Here is a 23,243-nt window from a genome sequence, read left to right as displayed (position 1 = left end):
GATGTTGCCTTATTTCAAGCACACCAAAATCAGAGAGCGCAATAGAATATAGAGAGAGTAATCAACAAATTGTAGTCTATGAGATAAATAGAGAGTGAGAGTAATATCAACCTCTTGATCGGACAAAATGCAAATGCCAAATCGTAGACATAAGATAGTTAAGAACTCTTTTGTGATCCATAATACCTCTGTGGAGTTAGCCTCATTAAATAAAAGAGAAAGAAAAAAGCTAAAGAAAATAAACAAACTCACAATTTGGTTACAACAAGTTACAGGAAGTAACTTGGGCGGTGGAACAAGTTGTTAAACAATTTGCAAGATTGCAAATTGGCAAATAGGCGACATAGCTAATTTTGATTGGTTTTAGAGAGAATTCATTCAACTATAAATAGGGACGATGTTGCCTCATTTAAAACATACCAAAATCAGAGAGCGCAATAGAATATAGAGAGAGTAATCAACAAATTGTAGTCTATGAGATAAATAGAGAGTGGGAGTAATATCATGGTGAGGTATCAAAAATAAAGAGTGTTAGTTATTTCGAAGTTATAGTTGTCTTTTGACATTATCAAGTTATAATATTATAGTGCTCTGCTTGGGTATTGTATTTCACCAGTTAAAAGATCTGGTGTCGTTTACTCTCTTTTGATATTATTATTTACTGTGAATATTATTCCTGGGCAAGATTATTTTTTTCCCAACAACGTGGTATCAGAGTCATGGCGAGTAATAGTCCGCTATCTTTTCAGTACCCTCGTCTCACAAAAGATAATTATGAGAAATTGTATCTACGTATGAAAGTCATTCCTAGCTCTTAGGATGTGTGGAAAATCGTAGACAGAGGGTATGCAAAACACGATAATGAGGAAGCTCTGCCTCGAAATGAAAAAGTGGTCTTGGCAAAGACGAGGAACAATGATCAATAAGCTCTCACGCTCATCCACCAATGTTTGGAAGATGCAATATTTGAGAAGGTGACAGGTGCTACCACCACAAAGAAAGCTTGGGAGATTTTACAAAATTCTCTCGAAGGAGTTGACAAGGTGAGGAAGGTAAAACTTCAAACTTTAAGGGCTGGTTTTGAAGTTTTAAAAATAAAAGAATCTGAATGCATTTCAAATTATTGTTCAAAAGTGAAGACTCTTATAAATCAATTAAGAAGACACGGGAAGGACATAGAAGATATCTGTGTGATAGAAAAGATCCTTCGCACTTTAACATCTAAATTTGATTTTGTGGTATGTGCTATTGAGGAGTCTAGAGATTTAGACTCAATGACAGTGGAGAAATTGGAGGGTTCTTTACGGGCCCATAAAGAAAAGATCAAGAGGAGACAAGAGTGCCACTGGAGCAACTTCTTAAAACTCAAGCATCTTTTAAAGACTATGAAGGTGAAAAGTGTTGTCGAGGAAATGAACGAGGACGAGGCCGTGGTGGTCATGGAAGAGGAAGAAGTACTGGTAAAAACTTCAACAATGAAGTTAAAATCCACCAAACATTCAGAAGTCGTAGTCGTGGACAAATAGGAAGAAGAGAACGCGGCTACTATCAAGAAAATAATGGACAAAAGGTATGATAAATCAAAATTGAGTGTTATAATTGTCATTAATTTGACCATTGCTCTTGGGAATGTCGTCGCAACACTGAAGATAAAGCTAGCCTTGTTGAGAACAATAAAGAAGAAGATGAGTCAACATTATTGTTGGCACTCAAGGAAGAAGATAGGGAAGATTGTGGCTCGTGGTATTTGGACAATGGAGCAAGCAATCATATGTGTGGATGCAAAGTAAAGTTTGTGAAAATCAATAAGATGGTGAGAGGTAATGTGTCCTTTGGAGATATCTCAAAGATTCAATTTGAAGGGATAGGTACAATTCTAATCTCCTGTAAAGATGGTGGCCACAAGTTAATTCAAGATATTTATTATATGCCAAAATTAAAAAGTAATATTTTGAGTTTGGGACAACTTCTTGAAAAGGGATATGATATCAACATGAAAAATATGCATCTTTGGCTTAGAGATTCAAGTGGAATTCTAATTGCTAAAGTGCATATGGCAAAGAACCGATTATTTTCTCTGAATCTTAAGACAACTGATGCAAAGTGTTTGAAGGCTAATGTGCAAAATGAATTAAGGTGTTGGCATATGCAATTTGGGCACTTGTGACTGATGGAGATATGGAGAAATACAAAGCACGACTTGTGACTAAAGGCTACAAGCAAAGGCGGTGTGTTTCCGATAAGAAAGTAGATCTCAAATATGTGAAGTCACATGATCAAGCTACGGATATTTTTACAAAGCCTCTCAAGTTTAAAGATTTTTAAAGATTGAGATCAAGATATGAAATGAAAAGAAAAATTAAAATTAAGGGAGAGATTTGTGGGGTTAGCCTCGTCAAATAAAAGAGAAAGAAAAGAAGCTAAACAAAATAAACAAACTCACAATTTGGTTACAACAAGTTACAGGAAGTAACTTGGGCGGTGGAACAAGTTGTTAACCAATTTGCAAGATTGCAAATTGGCAAGTAGGCGACATAACCAATTTTGATTGGTTTTGGAGAGCATTCATTCAGGACGATGCTGTCTCATTTCAAACATACTAAAATCAGAGAGCGCAATAGAGCGTAGAGAGAGTAATTCACAGATTGTAGTCTGTGAGATAAATAGATAGTGACAGTAATATCGTAGTGAGGTATCTAAAATAAAGAGTGTTATTTCTTTCGAAATTGTAATAGTCTCATGACACTACCAAGTTGTAATATTATAGTGATATTATATTGCTTCGCTTAGGTATTGTATTTTATTCGGTTAAAAATTTTGGTATCGTTGTTACTCGCTTGTGATATTGTTATTTACCGCAAATATTATTCTTGGACGAGATATTATTTTTACCAATAACCTCATCAAAGTACGTAGTTGCTGCCAAAGTTTTGTAGTTTGCGGGAGTTTTATATGCGAATATTATATCTTTGCTGTAATATTTTTTGTCTTTGAGAGAGGAGTCTTTTTGTAGATTTGATGCCGGGTACATGTGGCAGTAGACTTGGTTCTTCCCATGTACCTAGTAAATAAAGTTGTGTACGTCTTTGATGGAGGTATTGGCATTAAGTCCTCCTCCACTGAGTTTTTTATTAATACACATGTTTGGGGTCTATACCAAACTGTAACGATCCAACCAATTTGTTTTGTTTATTTGAACCCCGTTTTCTTATTTGATGCTTACTATATATGTATTTGTGGTTTGTGACTTACGAAATTGGTTAGTTGGCTTCGTGAAGGTTTGAGAATGATTGGAACGCTTAGTTTTATCTTTAGAAGCTTAAGTTATAAGAGTTGACCAAGGTTTGACTTTTGAGTAGACAATCTCGGATTGGTGACTTCAGTATGTTTGTATGGTAACTTTGGACTCCCTGTATGTTCGGCTTTGGATTTAAAGGTTCCTAGGACGTTTTTGCTCTATTTGCCGGAAGTTGGCAAATTTGACGGTTTGGAGAGTTCATAAGTTTGACCGAGAGTTGACTTTGATTATATCGGACTTGGATTATTGTTTCAGGACGTGGAATAGGTTCATATAGTAGTTTGAAACTTGTGTGCGAAGTTTGGTTGGAATCAGGATTGGTTAGGCTTGAATCAGACGCTTGATTGGAAGTCGGAAGTTCTTGAACTTAAGAGAAGGATTTTGATCGTCGCTTTTTGGTTTTGATGTTATTCGTGGTGTTTCGAGCCCTTGGATAAGTTTGGATTAGATATATGGACTTGTTGGTATATTTGTACGGGGTCATGAAGAGGACTTTCACTCAAGAACATGCTTTTTTATTGTTTTTATTTTTAAAGAATTTGTTACGTAAGCTATGTTGATAATATTTATTAATTGAAAGTGTTGTTATATGCAAATTGAAGCGGAAGTGACTGTACCTTATGAGACTTTAATCACCAGTTATGATACTAACGAAGAGATTCAATTTTTTCCGTGATTAACAATGTGAGTCACGCAACAAAAGTAAAATTAAATCATATTCGTTGACATCTTTTCTGATCAGATATACCGGTCAAGCAAACGAAAGAGTCCTTAAGCAATTTAATTTCCTAACTGTAGCCCGGAGTTGTGGACTAATTTCTCCCGAATAGAACAGTAAAAACTATAATGTAATAGCTGCACTTCATTCAACTTGCAAAACTTTGACCAACTTAAATCAAAATAGGTCTAATTATTTATTGTTAGTACGACATAAAAACTGGTTTTAGGCGCTCTGGTTTTGTTGGTCCTTACCAGATAAGAGGTCAGCGGTTCAACTCAGTAATATTTAGCAGATAGAGCTCATAAAGAACAGAGAAAGTAGAAACACACGTGTGCGTATACCAAAGATCGAAACTGACCTCTATATTTTGGATACTTTACTATATTGTTCCATGTCTATGTTCGCTTCATCATTAATATTAATTCAAGTCTTTTTTCACTCTTCTAACTCAAAATCTTTTACTTTTTCTTGGTGCTAGTAAACATGTTACACATTGGCAGCAGAAGCAAAACCATATGCCTCTCCGATTACAAAGTCACAAATGGCAAGTTTTGTTCTTCATAACTCATTTCGATAACAAATTAGATTAATTAATTTGTCCGTCTGTTTTGGTAATCGATCATGCTCTTAATTTAGTTTTTCTTTTTTCTCCCTTTTATTCAAAGGATACGTATTTCACCACAGGCCGTCCATAGTAAGATGCAACTGCAACCATGCTTCATCATCGGTACATAATTTTAAGCTTATTCCAATGGATAACTGTTTGGATTTGGATAACTGTACCTTTTAGTTTATTTAATCACATTTTTAACCTCTAATTAATTGTAATGACTACAGGTACGGCCCCAAGAGGTAAAGGAGAGAATAAGAAAAATATTTGGGAAAATTGAGATATCTCCATCTTGCTATGACACTGCTTGGGTAGCCATGGTCCCTTCAAGAGATGAGCCAAAGCAGCCATGTTTTGCACAGTGCTTGGATTGGATCCTTGAAAATCAGAGAGAAGATGGATCTTGGGGTTTGAGTCCTACCCACTCATTGCTTGTGAAAGACTCCCTTTCTTCTACTCTGGCTTGTTTGCTTGCTCTCTCCAAATGGAGTGTCGGACACAAGTTAGTCCAAAGAGGTAATTTTGTTAAAATGAACATAAAGATGTTAATTAACGAAATAGATATGTAGTATATCCCCTCTCTCTCCTCATCTCCTCAAAATTGCTTATGATTTACTATTATTCTTCCATTTTCAGGACTGGATTATATAGGAAGACAGAGTTGGTCAATTGATAATAAGGGTCAAATTTCAGCGGCAGGATTCGATATTATATTTCCTAGCATGATCAAGTATGCAGGGGAACTGAACTTGAATGTGCCTTTGGACCAAAGCCTCGTAAATGTCTTGTTCCAGAAACAAGATTCAGCAATGGAAAGGTATGTTTTTAAAAAATTAAAGGGAAAGGTATATACCCTTAAAATAAAGGTTACTAGTAAGTACCATTTATGGGATGAAAAAATATCAATTATACCCATATAAAGTCTTTTGCTAATTTGAACCCAGGAATGATCTGAGGGAGTGTAAAACCAACCCTGCATATTACTATGCCGAAGGCCTTGGCAAATTATGTCAATGGGAAGAGTTGATGACTTATCAAAAGAAGAACGGATCACTTTTCAACTCACCAGCCACTACTGCAGCTGCTTTGATTTTCCATTGCAATGATGATAAGTGCCTTGGATACATAAATTCAATCCTGAAACAACACAAAAATTGGGGTATATATGTATAGTGATCATCTGAAATATTATACTATTGCTACCTAATGTTTAGATTCTCTTTACAAGCTCTGTATTAGGTTTTATTTGGTATCAAATGAACGGGTTAAAACACGCAGAATCAATAAATAAGAAATTAGAAATGGACTAAATCAATAAATAAATAAACGGGTTATTAACCCGTCCAATTGTTATTTGGGTATAGATGGGCTGGGTATAGATGGACTAAGCAATGGATCATCACCTTTTAAAAGTATTCACATGAAATTATGTCTCATAATTTTATGTTATCTCCACCCCTTTTTCCATTGCTAATATTTAGTTTCTTCTTAATTTTCCTGGGCGTCTATACGAAGTTCCTACTATTTATCCTACGACAATACGTATACGTCTGCAAATGGTCGATACCCTGCAAAAGCTGGGAATGGACCGACATTTCGAAGCAGAAATCAGAAATGTTCTAGATGAAACATACAGGTAACTTTCGATAGATCATATACCTTGATTTAAATCCATCTTTTAGTCTTATCAACATGTAATTCTGATTAATGACAAATAGACTTTGGGCGCAAAAGGACGAAGAAGTTTTTTCAGATGTTGCTTATGGTGCCATGGCGTTTCGACTATTACGGATGTGCAACTTCGAAGTTTCCTCTGGTTTGTTGATAAAAATCGTTTAATTACTCGCCTTAGAGGTTTGCACGATTGAACGTCCTGTAGTTAATTTGCTAACATTCTGCAGAAGAATTAGCACGATTCAAAGGTCAAGAAGGCGGATCAGCTGTCGGTTCGGGGCCTGGACCTTCATCATCATCATTTTCTTAAACCTCCTCCCCTTAGGTTCCCGAGTACTCGAAACCGGTGCTCGAAGAGTCAGTTGCTGCAGGCCGGGCATGAAGATTTTCTCGGGCATTTAGCTTTAATTTTCGGGCCTTGATGATGCAATCATCAATATCGACGATGACCGCTTTCGCCTCTTCCAAGATTTTTCTACTTATATGGTACATAGCATAAGTCTTTTCAAACATGAGGGATTCCTCATGGTATTGGAGATTTCCCTTAAGTTTGTCAACCTCGGCCTGAACACCGTCCCTCTCGGATCTCATGGCACTGAGGCTAGAATCAAGACCACGAGTTGTAGATAGATGAATCCGGTTTTGCTTCACGATCTTCTTAAATCTTTCTTCCATCTTGGCCCTCTTCTCCTCGGCGGCATTGGCTTCTTTGGTACGGAGCTCAAGGTTGCCTTCAAGTTAATCACTTATACCTCGGAGGCAGAGTCGCGCTTGGCAACAACAAGTACAGTATCTTGGAGCTCGGCCCACTTAGCCTTAGCCTCTTGGAATTGCTGCAAGCGGGACTCAAGCTCACCCGCCTCAGCAGCTTATGCCTCCAACACTGGGAGGCGCATAGCAAGTTGGTCCATGTCGGCCAACAGTTAATCCCGCTCGAAAGCGAGTCCTTGCTTATCGAGGATCAATTTCTGCAGGCCCTCAGAAGCAAGGAAGTTGGCATGTAAAAAGAAAATATATCAAAGTCAGAATTCCCATTGCAGCAGATAAATGAAAAGGAAATTGTAGGAAGACAAGTACGGTACTGCTGCGACGATGTGTATGGCATTATTCAACAAGCACTCCCCCGAAAGGAAGCATATTTTCTTCCTATCTTTCTCTGAATCCAACGGCTTTAAGTAGATCGCAAACACCACCGGCCTGGACAGCAGATGGCACTCCTTAAAAATCGAAAGAGTAGCACTCCTCCCTTAGGGATCTGGGAAAGGGGGTGAGTAATTATGCCCCAAATTCCCATGGTCGGGGGACCGTGGAGGAGAAACGCCCCTCTCTCGAGCGCCTGTTACCGGTGGAGGAGATGAAGTGGGTGCTGGTGGCGAAGGTGCAGCTCATGTTGAGGGGCGTGAAGTTGTTGGCATTGAAGGTTGAGAAGCAGCTGCGGCAGGAGCAGCGCTGATTATTGGTTGCTCCACATTCGAAGGCAGAAGAGGCCCGGGGTCCGGGCTCCTTTGACTAGAAACAACAATGGAAGTTAGAAAGAGAGAATCAGCATCTTCTACTATTTCCACCTCACCCTAAATTGCTTGGACTTCATCTGCGGTCAGGTTTTGAAGCTCTCCCGGTTGAGCGTCCGATTGAGCTGATGAAGTTGTTTTTCTCCTTTGGAGGGCAGACACGTCATCACTAGCTTCTCCATCTTCCATAACAACCACCGTGGCCAGCTCGATTGTTGCAATTTTTATTTTCTTATGTTGAGCCCCATCCAAGAAATTGCCATTGGTTGCTTGTTCTCTAGTCGGGGACTCCGAGAAGAAGCACTTTCACCGGAAGCAGGTCCGCGTCCACTACGTCGAGCAAGGGAACCTTGTAGCACCCTCATGGCCTCCTCTGGGTTGGTTAAAATATCGACCTCGGGTCAGGTGACGGAGCCCTGCGGAAGTCTTGAACCAAGCAAAAGATGGAGTTAGCAAAGTTATCTACGTTCATACAATGATAAAAGGAAGAAGGACTCGTTCATACCATGGTTCTTGGCCCTCCACCCATATTGGGGCCATTTCCTTCCATCGGCGAGATTCTAGTATTGTAATTTTCAGAATCTTCTGAACCCACTAGTCCAGGCCTTGGACTCGTGGTGGTTCCCACCGGGTAGCTAAAGCAAAAGAAACAAAGAGGTCAACAATAATGGAAAATAATTGTTTTACGAAGGAAACGAATCAAAAACTTACGAAAATGGTTCCTCGACTCAGGAAAAGGCACAGTTGTGGCCAGAATGATGTCCCTAGTGGTGATGATGACAAATCTCTCCATCTACCCACAATCATTGTCATCATCTACACTGGTGAGGATAGCGTGGTGGCCACGTTTGCTGAAATTTATTACTCTCCCACGAAAACGTTTTGGGAATAGAGATTCATCCATTCTGCAAAGGTGAGGGTTTCCCCAGTCTCCATACATAGCAACCCCGAAGGGAGCATGGTCAACGGGAACAGATCGAATATTTGCCATCGGATAGAATTCAATGAAGAATATTCTCCAATATTGAATGGACAGCCATTGTAGAAAATATTTGCATTCATGTCCTGCTGTTACACATTCATCAATGACTCATTTATTATCATTTAAGTGGGGCTTGATCCTAGGATCTTGTTTCCCTAGATATGGCTATAAATAGCAGGCTCAGCACACAGTGTAGGTGTGATAAGCCGGTAGGTCATTTATAGTTTTACCTTTCATTTCTCTGTCCCGAGACCTCGAATAGTTGCGTAGTCCGTGTCCTTTTTTCCGGAAAGTTTTATGTGAAAATGTGAAATCATGCTTTAAAACTTATTTGAGTTGACTACGGTAAATATTTTATGTAAACAGACTCAGATCAGTATTTTAACGATTCCGGTGGATCTGTATCGTAATTTGGGACTTGGACGTATGCCCGAAATCGAATTCGGAAGTCCCTAACTCTATTTAACATAATTTGTTAAAAACTAGCAATTTAAAGGTTTAAAGAATTCATAAGTTTGACCGTAGGTTGACTTTATTACTACCGGTTTCGAAGTTTGGTTCTAGAACTTGGTATAGGTTCATTTCAGTAACTATGACTTGTCTGCAAATTTTGGTGCAAAACTGAGTTAATTTGACGTGATTCGGACGTCCAGTTGAAAATTTTCATGTTCTAGGGCTTCTTTAAAAAATTTAATTGTTTTGGTATCCGATTCGTGGTTCTATGTGTTATTTTGATCGCGAGCAAGTTCGTATGATGTTATTACACTTGTGTGCATATTTAGTTTGGAGCGCGAGGGGCTCAGATGAGTTTCGGATAGGCTACGGACCATTTGAACTTAGAAGAATTTGCTGGTTTTGGGCTACTACTGATATTTGGTGTGTTCTTCTTCGCGATCACGAAGATACTCCCATGATCGCAAAGAGTAATCTGCGTTGGGGAGGCTTTTCCTTCATCGTGAACGTGATGGCTGGGATGCGAACGCGAAGCTTTGGGGGGCTACCCTTCGCGAACGCGGACAGCCTCTCGCGAACGCGTAGGGTTGAGGGACCGGGGAAGGGGGCCATCGTTGTTACTCTACGCGAACGCGGGCCTTGGCTCGCGAACGCGAAGGCCTGGGGAAGAAGCCTTCGCGAACACGTGAGGAACATTGTGAACGTGTAGGCCAACTGGGCAGTGCTCTTCGCGAACACGTCAGGTGTCTCGCGAACGCGATGAACACCTGACGCCCAGTATTTTAAACTTCCAAAAATCGGGATTTCACCCATTTTTCACCATCTTCTCTTTAAAGCTCGGCCTAGAGGCGATTTTGAAGAGAAATTTCATCAACATTTCATAGATTATTGTACTTTAACTCGTTTTCTTCCATTTCCATCAACACCCATTGATTTCTAACCTTGATTTATTCTCATTCATGGTAGAAAATTAGGGTTTGGGTAGAATTGAGGGTTTTTGTAAAATTGAGACTTAGACCTCAAATTGAGGTCAGATTTTGAAACTAATTACATAATCAGGATCGGGGTGAATGGGTAATCAAATTTTAGTCCGAATCTCGGGTTTTGACCAAGCGGGCCCGGAGTTGACTTTTGTTGACTTTTTAGGAAAAGTATAAAGATCTTAACTTTATGTATTGTAATTGATTTTCCTAGCATTGTTTGATGTTATTGAGTCGATTTTGGTTAGATTCAATTGGTTTGGAGGTGAATTTTAGAGGAAAGGCCCTGGTTGAGCTTTGATTTGCTTGCAGAGCGAGGTAACTGTTGGGTAACCTTAATTTGAAGGAATAGAAACCCTTGAGCTATGTGTTATGTGAATTACATGTGTAGCGACGTATATATGAGGTGACGAGTGAATATACGGCGTCAAAATAATTGTTTTCATGATTTTTCGTATTTCGTTAATTATTTTATTCCATGTCTTAACTGTTATATGCTTTAATTGCTTCCTATACCTTAACTTGCTACTTGTCACTTATTATTCTCGTATTAAAATGTTAGTTTCTTCCATGCTTCCATGATTAATTGCTATTTGCTTTAATTATTTTAGTTGTACACTTTAACTGTCATATATTTGGCTTGGCTTGTAGCTTTGTATCAATTGTAGTATTCCTTGATTTGGTACTGGGATTCCTTATTATTTTGCTTTTATATTCTTTAGTCGTAAAAATTCTTGTGAATTGAGTTGTTGAATTGATCACATTTTATTGATTTATTGTTGATCGGGTTGCACGCCATAATGGGTGAAATAAGGGAGGATTGATATTAATATAGTGGGATCCGGTTACACGCCGCAACGGCTTTACATGTTATTCTTGATATTGATATGGTGAAATAAGGGAGGACTGTGTTTATACGGTAGGATCGGGTTGCACGCCGCAACGGATTGTGTGTTTTGTATTCATTATTGCATTGTGTTAGCTTTCAGTGTTTTCATACGAGATTCTGAGGAGTGATGTCTCTAGTTTTACTGATTTCGAGGATTGAGTTTATTTTCATAAGTTAACTGCCTTGCCTTTCCCGTGTTTTCGTTCATGTTATTATTATTATACTGCATACATGTTGTTATAAGTGACCCGCCTTAGCTTTGTCATTATTTCGTCGAGGTTAGGCTCGACACTTACAAAGTACAAGGGGTCGGTTGTACTCATCCTATACTTTGTACTTCTTGTGCAAATTTTGGAGTCGGTCCTAGCGGCGGTCAATAGATTGCTCGGATTGATTGCCTGAACGAAGACTTGAGGTACAGTTGCTCGGTGTTCGCAGCCCTGAAGTCCCCTTCTACCTTACTCTAACTGCTATTTCATTTCAGACAGTTATACTTTCATTCAGACCATTATTTATATTATTCTAGTTGCTCGTGCACTTGTGACACCAGTTCTAAGATTGTATCTAGATATCGCTATTGTTATGGTTTTTCTCACTCTATTTTTGTTTATTTAGTTTCTCGGTTATTATCTAATTTGAATTGTTAAAATAGCTAAAAACTATTCTAACATTGGCTTGCTCAGCAAGTGAAATATTAGGCATTATCACGGTTCCGAGGGTGGAAATTCCGAGTCATGACAGTAGGACACGAATTTCTGGGCAAAACATATGCTATATTTCATTTTCGCTCTCAATTAAATAACTTTATTTGCTCCTTTACATGCTCTCATTTCTATCCCCGAAACACTGCTCGCGGAGCTAGTTCTTCTTCAGTTTCAATTGCTAAGTTTTATTTTTAATCTTATTTTATTATCATTTTAGATCAAATCAGTTCGCATATCTATAAATCATGTAACAAATTTAACAGTACTGTTTTATGGGTCAACAAATACTTTTATTAGGAATTTTGTCGGAATCCTCCCCACATAATATATAAGTTAATAATCCAATATCATCTTTTGCTTTGTTACTTGTCATCTGTTGTTTTTGCAATATTTTACGGGAGACTTTGTCACTACTGTGTAATATAATTATATTTTTCGGTAATGGTAGCTAAAGAAAATCCCATTACTCGATCTCGATTAGATAGCTGCTAGATGTACGCCACATAATGTTTTGTATTGGCCAACGGGACACTAATCTTATAGTGCTTTCTATTTTATTTCCTTTTAATATTCTGCTCTTTTACAATACCTATAAATGACTTGTCACTATTCTGTAGTATATTCACCTTTCCAATAATGGAAGCTAAATAAGTAATTATATATGCGTCACTTACGCTTGGATAGCTCATTATGTAATATATTCGCTTTTTCCAATAATGCTAACTTAATAAATAATTATACCTCCGTCACCTACGATTAGATAGCTCTTAGAGTAATAGTTTTGGTTTTAGTGCCATCAATCTTATAATCTGTTTATTGTTCCTTTGTTGAAGTCTTGTCACTCTTCTCTAATACTAATATTAACATCTTTCAATAATTGTAGTAGCAAATTTTTCCAACTCCTTTTGGCCCCAAGGCACTCTTTGTTTGAAACAAATACGTCAACCACATAAACATATTATCGCAACTCCTCAAAATGACTAATTCGTCATATTTATTTACCATGCACGCGTTCGAAGTAAAGAAAAAAGTACAGTGCCGTGATAAGTACATAGGCGGCTCAACGGTGTTGGAGGCTTAAAGACAAGCTGTAATAAGTTAGTTTAAACTTGTATAATAAGTGAGTTTATTCTTTTTACTTTATGAGATGCAATTTAATGACGATGTAACCAAACTACAATAAATAGTTAAATTACATATAAAAGAATAGCTTTTGGGCCTCTAATTTTGTAATGCCTAAAACAGCTGCTTTAGTGGCCTGGGGGTTACGCCGCCTCTGGACAAGTATAATCTACGTGAATAAAAGTATGCAATGGCAAATACATGAATTTTCAGAAGCTGTATTAATATTTAAAAAACTGAATAAATAAATAAATCATTGGAATGACTCGTAAGGCACAAGCGACTCTAAACTAGTTGTAGACATGTTGAATAGGAAAGACAAAATACCTTGGCATCTGGATAATATCATTAAGGAGATTCTGTGGATTAATTATAACATGATGTGATTGTCCAGCATTGTTATAGGGAGGCAAATCAAGTTATCGATATTTTAGCCAAATGGAATCACACTATACATAATAGTTTGATTCCAAGAGAATTGCCAAGGAAAGCAATTGGTTTTTACATGTCGGACAAAATACAACAACAACAATAACAATCCAGTATAATCCACTAGTGGGATATGGGGAGGGTAATGTGTACGCAGACCTTACCCCTATCCTGGGGTAGAGAGGCTGTTTCCGATAGAACATCAGCTTCCTCCCTCCAAAAACTCCCCACTTTGCTCTTGGGATGACTCAAACTCACAACCTCTTAATTGGAAGTGGAGGGTGCTCACCACTAGAGCAACCTCTTGATCGGACAAAATGCAAATGCCAAATCGTAGACATAAGATAGTTAAGAACTCTTTTGTGATTCATAATATCTCTGTGGAGTCAGCCTCATTAAATAAAAGAGAAAGAAAAAAGCTAAAGAAAATAAACAAACTCACAATTTGGTTACAACAAGTTACAGGAAGTAACTTGGGCGGTGGAACAAGTTGTTAAACAATTTGCAAGATTGCAAATTGGCAAATAGGCGACATAGCCAATTTTGATTGGTTTTAGAGAGAATTCATTCAACTATAAATAGGGACGATGTTGCCTTATTTCAAGCACACCAAAATCAGAGAGCGCAATAGAATATAGAGAGAGTAATCAACAAATTGTAGTCTATGAGATAAATAGAGAGTGAGAGTAATATCAACCTCTTGATCGGACAAAATGCAAATGCCAAATCGTAGACATAAGATAGTTAAGAACTCTTTTGTGATCCATAATACCTCTGTGGAGTTAGCCTCATTAAATAAAAGAGAAAGAAAAAAGCTAAAGAAAATAAACAAACTCACAATTTGGTTACAACAAGTTACAGGAAGTAACTTGGGCGGTGGAACAAGTTGTTAAACAATTTGCAAGATTGCAAATTGGCAAATAGGCGACATAGCTAATTTTGATTGGTTTTAGAGAGAATTCATTCAACTATAAATAGGGACGATGTTGCCTCATTTAAAACATACCAAAATCAGAGAGCGCAATAGAATATAGAGAGAGTAATCAACAAATTGTAGTCTATGAGATAAATAGAGAGTGGGAGTAATATCATGGTGAGGTATCAAAAATAAAGAGTGTTAGTTATTTCGAAGTTGTAGTTGTCTTTTGACACTATCAAGTTATAATATTATAGTGCTCTGCTTGGGTATTGTATTTCACCAGTTAAAAGATCTGGTGTCGTTTACTCTCTTTTGATATTATTATTTACTGTGAATATTATTCCTGGGCAAGATTATTTTTTTCCCAACAACGTGGTATCAGAGTCATGGCGAGTAATAGTCCGCTATCTTTTCAGTACCCTCGTCTCACAAAAGATAATTATGAGAAATTGTATCTACGTATGAAAGTCATTCCTAGCTCTTAGGATGTGTGGAAAATCGTAGACAGAGGGTATGCAAAACACGATAATGAGGAAGCTCTGCCTCGAAATGAAAAAGTGGTCTTGGCAAAGACGAGGAACAATGATCAATAAGCTCTCACGCTCATCCACCAATGTTTGGAAGATGCAATATTTGAGAAGGTGACAGGTGCTACCACCACAAAGAAAGCTTGGGAGATTTTACAAAATTCTCTCGAAGGAGTTGACAAGGTGAGGAAGGTAAAACTTCAAACTTTAAGGGCTGGTTTTGAAGTTTTAAAAATAAAAGAATCTGAATGCATTTCAAATTATTGTTCAAAAGTGAAGACTCTTATAAATCAATTAAGAAGACACGGGAAGGACATAGAAGATATCTGTGTGATAGAAAAGATCCTTCGCACTTTAACATCTAAATTTGATTTTGTGGTATGTGCTATTGAGGAGTCTAGAGATTTAGACTCAATGACAGTGGAGAAATTGGAGGGTTCTTTACGGGCCCATAAAGAAAAGATCAAGAGGAGACAAGAGTGCCACTGGAGCAACTTCTTAAAACTCAAGCATCTTTTAAAGACTATGAAGGTGAAAAGTGTTGTCGAGGAAATGAACGAGGACGAGGCCGTGGTGGTCATGGAAGAGGAAGAAGTACTGGTAAAAACTTCAACAATGAAGTTAAAATCCACCAAACATTCAGAAGTCGTAGTCGTGGACAAATAGGAAGAAGAGAACGCGGCTACTATCAAGAAAATAATGGACAAAAGGTATGATAAATCAAAATTGAGTGTTATAATTGTCATTAATTTGACCATTGCTCTTGGGAATGTCGTCGCAACACTGAAGATAAAGCTAGCCTTGTTGAGAACAATAAAGAAGAAGATGAGTCAACATTATTGTTGGCACTCAAGGAAGAAGATAGGGAAGATTGTGGCTCGTGGTATTTGGACAATGGAGCAAGCAATCATATGTGTGGATGCAAAGTAAAGTTTGTGAAAATCAATAAGATGGTGAGAGGTAATGTGTCCTTTGGAGATATCTCAAAGATTCAATTTGAAGGGATAGGTACAATTCTAATCTCCTGTAAAGATGGTGGCCACAAGTTAATTCAAGATATTTATTATATGCCAAAATTAAAAAGTAATATTTTGAGTTTGGGACAACTTCTTGAAAAGGGATATGATATCAACATGAAAAATATGCATCTTTGGCTTAGAGATTCAAGTGGAATTCTAATTGCTAAAGTGCATATGGCAAAGAACCGATTATTTTCTCTGAATCTTAAGACAACTGATGCAAAGTGTTTGAAGGCTAATGTGCAAAATGAATTAAGGTGTTGGCATATGCAATTTGGGCACTTGTGACTGATGGAGATATGGAGAAATACAAAGCACGACTTGTGACTAAAGGCTACAAGCAAAGGCAGTGTGTTTCCGATAAGAAAGTAGATCTCAAATATGTGAAGTCACATGATCAAGCTACGGATATTTTTACAAAGCCTCTCAAGTTTAAAGATTTTTAAAGATTGAGATCAAGATATGAAATGAAAAGAAAAATTAAAATTAAGGGAGAGATTTGTGGGGTTAGCCTCGTCAAATAAAAGAGAAAGAAAAGAAGCTAAACAAAATAAACAAACTCACAATTTGGTTACAACAAGTTACAGGAAGTAACTTGGGCGGTGGAACAAGTTGTTAACCAATTTGCAAGATTGCAAATTGGCAAGTAGGCGACATAACCAATTTTGATTGGTTTTGGAGAGCATTCATTCAGGACGATGCTGTCTCATTTCAAACATACTAAAATCAGAGAGCGCAATAGAGCGTAGAGAGAGTAATTCACAGATTGTAGTCTGTGAGATAAATAGATAGTGACAGTAATATCGTAGTGAGGTATCTAAAATAAAGAGTGTTATTTCTTTCGAAATTGTAATAGTCTCATGACACTACCAAGTTGTAATATTATAGTGATATTATATTGCTTCGCTTAGGTATTGTATTTTATTCGGTTAAAAATTTTGGTATCGTTGTTACTCGCTTGTGATATTGTTATTTACCGCAAATATTATTCTTGGACGAGATATTATTTTTACCAATAACCTCATCAAAGTACGTAGTTGCTGCCAAAGTTTTGTAGTTTGCGGGAGTTTTATATGCGAATATTATATCTTTGCTGTAATATTTTTTGTCTTTGAGAGAGGAGTCTTTTTGTAGATTTGATGCCGGGTACATGTGGCAGTAGACTTGGTTCTTCCCATGTACCTAGTAAATAAAGTTGTGTACGTCTTTGATGGAGGTATTGGCATTAAGTCCTCCTCCACTGAGTTTTTTATTAATACACATGTTTGGGGTCTATACCAAACTGTAACGATCCAACCAATTTGTTTTGTTTATTTGAACCCCGTTTTCTTATTTGATGCTTACTATATATGTATTTGTGGTTTGTGACTTACGAAATTGGTTAGTTGGCTTCGTGAAGGTTTGAGAATGATTGGAACGCTTAGTTTTATCTTTAGAAGCTTAAGTTATAAGAGTTGACCAAGGTTTGACTTTTGAGTAGACAATCTCGGATTGGTGACTTCAGTATGTTTGTATGGTAACTTTGGACTCCCTGTATGTTCGGCTTTGGATTTAAAGGTTCCTAGGACGTTTTTGCTCTATTTGCCGGAAGTTGGCAAATTTGACGGTTTGGAGAGTTCATAAGTTTGACCGAGAGTTGACTTTGATTATATCGGACTTGGATTATTGTTTCAGGACGTGGAATAGGTTCATATAGTAGTTTGAAACTTGTGTGCGAAGTTTGGTTGGAATCAGGATTGGTTAGGCTTGAATCAGACGCTTGATTGGAAGTCGGAAGTTCTTGAACTTAAGAGAAGGATTTTGATCGTCGCTTTTTGGTTTTGATGTTATTCGTGGTGTTTCGAGCCCTTGGATAAGTTTGGATTAGATATATGGACTTGTTGGTATATTTGTACGGGGTCATGAAGAGGACTTTCACTCAAGAACATGCTTTTTTATTGTTTTTATTTTTAAAGAATTTGTTACGTAAGCTATGTTGATAATATTTATTAATTGAAAGTGTTGTTATATGCAAATTGAAGCGGAAGTGACTGTACCTTATGAGACTTTAATCACCAGTTATGATACTAACGAAGAGATTCAATTTTTTCCGTGATTAACAATGTGAGTCACGCAACAAAAGTAAAATTAAATCATATTCGTTGACATCTTTTCTGATCAGATATACCGGTCAAGCAAACGAAAGAGTCCTTAAGCAATTTAATTTCCTAACTGTAGCCCGGAGTTGTGGACTAATTTCTCCCGAATAGAACAGTAAAAACTATAATGTAATAGCTGCACTTCATTCAACTTGCAAAACTTTGACCAACTTAAATCAAAATAGGTCTAATTATTTATTGTTAGTACGACATAAAAACTGGTTTTAGGCGCTCTGGTTTTGTTGGTCCTTACCAGATAAGAGGTCAGCGGTTCAACTCAGTAATATTTAGCAGATAGAGCTCATAAAGAACAGAGAAAGTAGAAACACACGTGTGCGTATACCAAAGATCGAAACTGACCTCTATATTTTGGATACTTTACTATATTGTTCCATGTCTATGTTCGCTTCATCATTAATATTAATTCAAGTCTTTTTTCACTCTTCTAACTCAAAATCTTTTACTTTTTCTTGGTGCTAGTAAACATGTTACACATTGGCAGCAGAAGCAAAACCATATGCCTCTCCGATTACAAAGTCACAAATGGCAAGTTTTGTTCTTCATAACTCATTTCGATAACAAATTAGATTAATTAATTTGTCCGTCTGTTTTGGTAATCGATCATGCTCTTAATTTAGTTTTTCTTTTTTCTCCCTTTTATTCAAAGGATACGTATTTCACCACAGGCCGTCCATAGTAAGATGCAACTGCAACCATGCTTCATCATCGGTACATAATTTTAAGCTTATTCCAATGGATAACTGTTTGGATTTGGATAACTGTACCTTTTAGTTTATTTAATCACATTTTTAACCTCTAATTAATTGTAATGACTACAGGTACGGCCCCAAGAGGTAAAGGAGAGAATAAGAAAAATATTTGGGAAAATTGAGATATCTCCATCTTGCTATGACACTGCTTGGGTAGCCATGGTCCCTTCAAGAGATGAGCCAAAGCAGCCATGTTTTGCACAGTGCTTGGATTGGATCCTTGAAAATCAGAGAGAAGATGGATCTTGGGGTTTGAGTCCTACCCACTCATTGCTTGTGAAAGACTCCCTTTCTTCTACTCTGGCTTGTTTGCTTGCTCTCTCCAAATGGAGTGTCGGACACAAGTTAGTCCAAAGAGGTAATTTTGTTAAAATGAACATAAAGATGTTAATTAACGAAATAGATATGTAGTATATCCCCTCTCTCTCCTCATCTCCTCAAAATTGCTTATGATTTACTATTATTCTTCCATTTTCAGGACTGGATTATATAGGAAGACAGAGTTGGTCAATTGATAATAAGGGTCAAATTTCAGCGGCAGGATTCGATATTATATTTCCTAGCATGATCAAGTATGCAGGGGAACTGAACTTGAATGTGCCTTTGGACCAAAGCCTCGTAAATGTCTTGTTCCAGAAACAAGATTCAGCAATGGAAAGGTATGTTTTTAAAAAATTAAAGGGAAAGGTATATACCCTTAAAATAAAGGTTACTAGTAAGTACCATTTATGGGATGAAAAAATATCAATTATACCCATATAAAGTCTTTTGCTAATTTGAACCCAGGAATGATCTGAGGGAGTGTAAAACCAACCCTGCATATTACTATGCCGAAGGCCTTGGCAAATTATGTCAATGGGAAGAGTTGATGACTTATCAAAAGAAGAACGGATCACTTTTCAACTCACCAGCCACTACTGCAGCTGCTTTGATTTTCCATTGCAATGATGATAAGTGCCTTGGATACATAAATTCAATCCTGAAACAACACAAAAATTGGGGTATATATGTATAGTGATCATCTGAAATATTATACTATTGCTACCTAATGTTTAGATTCTCTTTACAAGCTCTGTATTAGGTTTTATTTGGTATCAAATGAACGGGTTAAAACACGCAGAATCAATAAATAAGAAATTAGAAATGGACTAAATCAATAAATAAATAAACGGGTTATTAACCCGTCCAATTGTTATTTGGGTATAGATGGGCTGGGTATAGATGGACTAAGCAATGGATCATCACCTTTTAAAAGTATTCACATGAAATTATGTCTCATAATTTTATGTTATCTCCACCCCTTTTTCCATTGCTAATATTTAGTTTCTTCTTAATTTTCCTGGGCGTCTATACGAAGTTCCTACTATTTATCCTACGACAATACGTATACGTCTGCAAATGGTCGATACCCTGCAAAAGCTGGGAATGGACCGACATTTCGAAGCAGAAATCAGAAATGTTCTAGATGAAACATACAGGTAACTTTCGATAGATCATATACCTTGATTTAAATCCATCTTTTAGTCTTATCAACATGTAATTCTGATTAATGACAAATAGACTTTGGGCGCAAAAGGACGAAGAAGTTTTTTCAGATGTTGCTTATGGTGCCATGGCGTTTCGACTATTACGGATGTGCAACTTCGAAGTTTCCTCTGGTTTGTTGATAAAAATCGTTTAATTACTCGCCTTAGAGGTTTGCACGATTGAACGTCCTGTAGTTAATTTGCTAACATTCTGCAGAAGAATTAGCACGATTCAAAGGTCAAGAAGGCGGATCAGCTGTCGGTTCGGGGCCTGGACCTTCATCATCATCATTTTCTTAAACCTCCTCCCCTTAGGTTCCCGAGTACTCGAAACCGGTGCTCGAAGAGTCAGTTGCTGCAGGCCGGGCATGAAGATTTTCTCGGGCATTTAGCTTTAATTTTCGGGCCTTGATGATGCAATCATCAATATCGACGATGACCGCTTTCGCCTCTTCCAAGATTTTTCTACTTATATGGTACATAGCATAAGTCTTTTCAAACATGAGGGATTCCTCATGGTATTGGAGATTTCCCTTAAGTTTGTCAACCTCGGCCTGAACACCGTCCCTCTCGGATCTCATGGCACTGAGGCTAGAATCAAGACCACGAGTTGTAGATAGATGAATCCGGTTTTGCTTCACGATCTTCTTAAATCTTTCTTCCATCTTGGCCCTCTTCTCCTCGGCGGCATTGGCTTCTTTGGTACGGAGCTCAAGGTTGCCTTCAAGTTAATCACTTATACCTCGGAGGCAGAGTCGCGCTTGGCAACAACAAGTACAGTATCTTGGAGCTCGGCCCACTTAGCCTTAGCCTCTTGGAATTGCTGCAAGCGGGACTCAAGCTCACCCGCCTCAGCAGCTTATGCCTCCAACACTGGGAGGCGCATAGCAAGTTGGTCCATGTCGGCCAACAGTTAATCCCGCTCGAAAGCGAGTCCTTGCTTATCGAGGATCAATTTCTGCAGGCCCTCAGAAGCAAGGAAGTTGGCATGTAAAAAAGAAAATATATCAAAGTCAGAATTCCCATTGCAGCAGATAAATGAAAAGGAAATTGTAGGAAGACAAGTACGGTACTGCTGCGACGATGTGTATGGCATTATTCAACAAGCACTCCCCCGAAAGGAAGCATATTTTCTTCCTATCTTTCTCTGAATCCAACGGCTTTAAGTAGATCGCAAACACCACCGGCCTGGACAGCAGATGGCACTCCTTAAAAATCGAAAGAGTAGCACTCCTCCCTTAGGGATCTGGGAAAGGGGGTGAGTAATTATGCCCCAAATTCCCATGGTCGGGGGACCGTGGAGGAGAAACGCCCCTCTCTCGAGCGCCTGTTACCGGTGGAGGAGATGAAGTGGGTGCTGGTGGCGAAGGTGCAGCTCATGTTGAGGGGCGTGAAGTTGTTGGCATTGAAGGTTGAGAAGCAGCTGCGGCAGGAGCAGCGCTGATTATTGGTTGCTCCACATTCGAAGGCAGAAGAGGCCCGGGGTCCGGGCTCCTTTGACTAGAAACAACAATGGAAGTTAGAAAGAGAGAATCAGCATCTTCTACTATTTCCACCTCACCCTAAATTGCTTGGACTTCATCTGCGGTCAGGTTTTGAAGCTCTCCCGTTTGAGCGTCCGATTGAGCTGATGAAGTTGTTTTTCTCCTTTGGAGGGCAGACACGTCATCACTAGCTTCTCCATCTTCCATAACAACCACCGTGGCCAGCTCGATTGTTGCAATTTTTATTTTCTTATGTTGAGCCCCATCCAAGAAATTGCCATTGGTTGCTTGTTCTCTAGTCGGGGACTCCGAGAAGAAGCACTTTCACCGGAAGCAGGTCCGCGTCCACTACGTCGAGCAAGGGAACCTTGTAGCACCCTCATGGCCTCCTCTGGGTTGGTTAAAATATCGACCTCGGGTCAGGTGACGGAGCCCTGCGGAAGTCTTGAACCAAGCAAAAGATGGAGTTAGCAAAGTTATCTACGTTCATACAATGATAAAAGGAAGAAGGACTCGTTCATACCATGGTTCTTGGCCCTCCACCCATATTGGGGCCATTTCCTTCCATCGGCGAGATTCTAGTATTGTAATTTTCAGAATCTTCTGAACCCACTGGTCCAGGCCTTGGACTCGTGGTGGTTCCCACCGGGTAGCTAAAGCAAAAGAAACAAAGAGGTCAACAATAATGGAAAATAATTGTTTTACGAAGGAAACGAATCAAAAACTTACGAAAATGGTTCCTCGACTCAGGAAAAGGCACAGTTGTGGCCAGAATGATGTCCCTAGTGGTGATGATGACAAATCTCTCCATCTACCCACAATCATTGTCATCATCTACACTGGTGAGGATAGCGTGGTGGCCACGTTTGCTGAAATTTATTACTCTCCCACGAAAACGTTTTGGGAATAGAGATTCATCCATTCTGCAAAGGTGAGGGTTTCCCCAGTCTCCATACATAGCAACCCCGAAGGGAGCATGGTCAACGGGAACAGATCGAATATTTGCCATCGGATAGAATTCAATGAAGAATATTCTCCAATATTGAATGGACAGCCATTGTAGAAAATATTTGCATTCATGTCCTGCTGTTACACATTCATCAATGACTCATTTATTATCATTTAAGTGGGGCTTGATCCTAGGATCTTGTTTCCCTAGATATGGCTATAAATAGCAGGCTCAGCACACAGTGTAGGTGTGATAAGCCGGTAGGTCATTTATAGTTTTACCTTTCATTTCTCTGTCCCGAGACCTCGAATAGTTGCGTAGTCCGTGTCCTTTTTTCCGGAAAGTTTTATGTGAAAATGTGAAATCATGCTTTAAAACTTATTTGAGTTGACTACGGTAAATATTTTATGTAAACAGACTCAGATCAGTATTTTAACGGTTCCGGTGGATCTGTATCGTAATTTGGGACTTGGACGTATGCCCGAAATCGAATTCGGAAGTCCCTAACTCTATTTAACATAATTTGTTAAAAACTAGC

General features: G+C 38.3%; 2 protein-coding genes across 4 annotated transcripts; both read left to right on the top strand.

Annotated features, from left to right (window-relative positions):
• The first annotated feature begins 4,214 nt into the window (after positions 1-4,214).
• Positions 4,215-6,679, top strand: LOC142177518 (cis-abienol synthase, chloroplastic-like). Of its 2 annotated transcripts, XM_075246509.1 has the most exons (9): positions 4,215-4,350; positions 4,498-4,563; positions 4,685-4,746; positions 4,857-5,145; positions 5,266-5,446; positions 5,574-5,788; positions 6,145-6,265; positions 6,348-6,445; positions 6,531-6,679. In XM_075246509.1, exons 2-9 carry the CDS (start codon positions 4,503-4,505, stop codon positions 6,611-6,613), a joined length of 1,110 nt encoding a protein of 369 aa, XP_075102610.1. In that variant the 5' UTR covers positions 4,215-4,350; positions 4,498-4,502; the 3' UTR covers positions 6,614-6,679. The 2 variants fall into 2 exon arrangements, with proteins under 2 accessions (XP_075102610.1, XP_075102611.1); XM_075246510.1 differs by lacking the exon at positions 4,215-4,350 and having other exon boundaries at positions 4,351-4,563; positions 6,364-6,445; positions 6,531-6,677.
• Positions 6,680-18,173: 11,494 nt separating this feature from the next.
• LOC142177619 (cis-abienol synthase, chloroplastic-like) lies at positions 18,174-20,638 on the top strand. Of its 2 annotated transcripts, XM_075246861.1 has the most exons (9): positions 18,174-18,309; positions 18,457-18,522; positions 18,644-18,705; positions 18,816-19,104; positions 19,225-19,405; positions 19,533-19,747; positions 20,104-20,224; positions 20,307-20,404; positions 20,490-20,638. In XM_075246861.1, exons 2-9 carry the CDS (start codon positions 18,462-18,464, stop codon positions 20,570-20,572), a joined length of 1,110 nt encoding a protein of 369 aa, XP_075102962.1. In that variant the 5' UTR covers positions 18,174-18,309; positions 18,457-18,461; the 3' UTR covers positions 20,573-20,638. The 2 variants fall into 2 exon arrangements, with proteins under 2 accessions (XP_075102962.1, XP_075102963.1); XM_075246862.1 differs by lacking the exon at positions 18,174-18,309 and having other exon boundaries at positions 18,310-18,522; positions 20,323-20,404; positions 20,490-20,636.
• The last annotated feature ends 2,605 nt before the right edge of the window (positions 20,639-23,243 follow it).

This window comes from Nicotiana tabacum, chromosome 23 (assembly GCF_000715075.1).
Source record: "Nicotiana tabacum cultivar K326 chromosome 23, ASM71507v2, whole genome shotgun sequence".
Classification (NCBI taxonomy): Eukaryota; Viridiplantae; Streptophyta; class Magnoliopsida; order Solanales; family Solanaceae; genus Nicotiana; species Nicotiana tabacum.
Note: the sequence above shows the minus strand (reverse complement) of the source record. Positions and strands in the feature narration are given on the sequence as shown.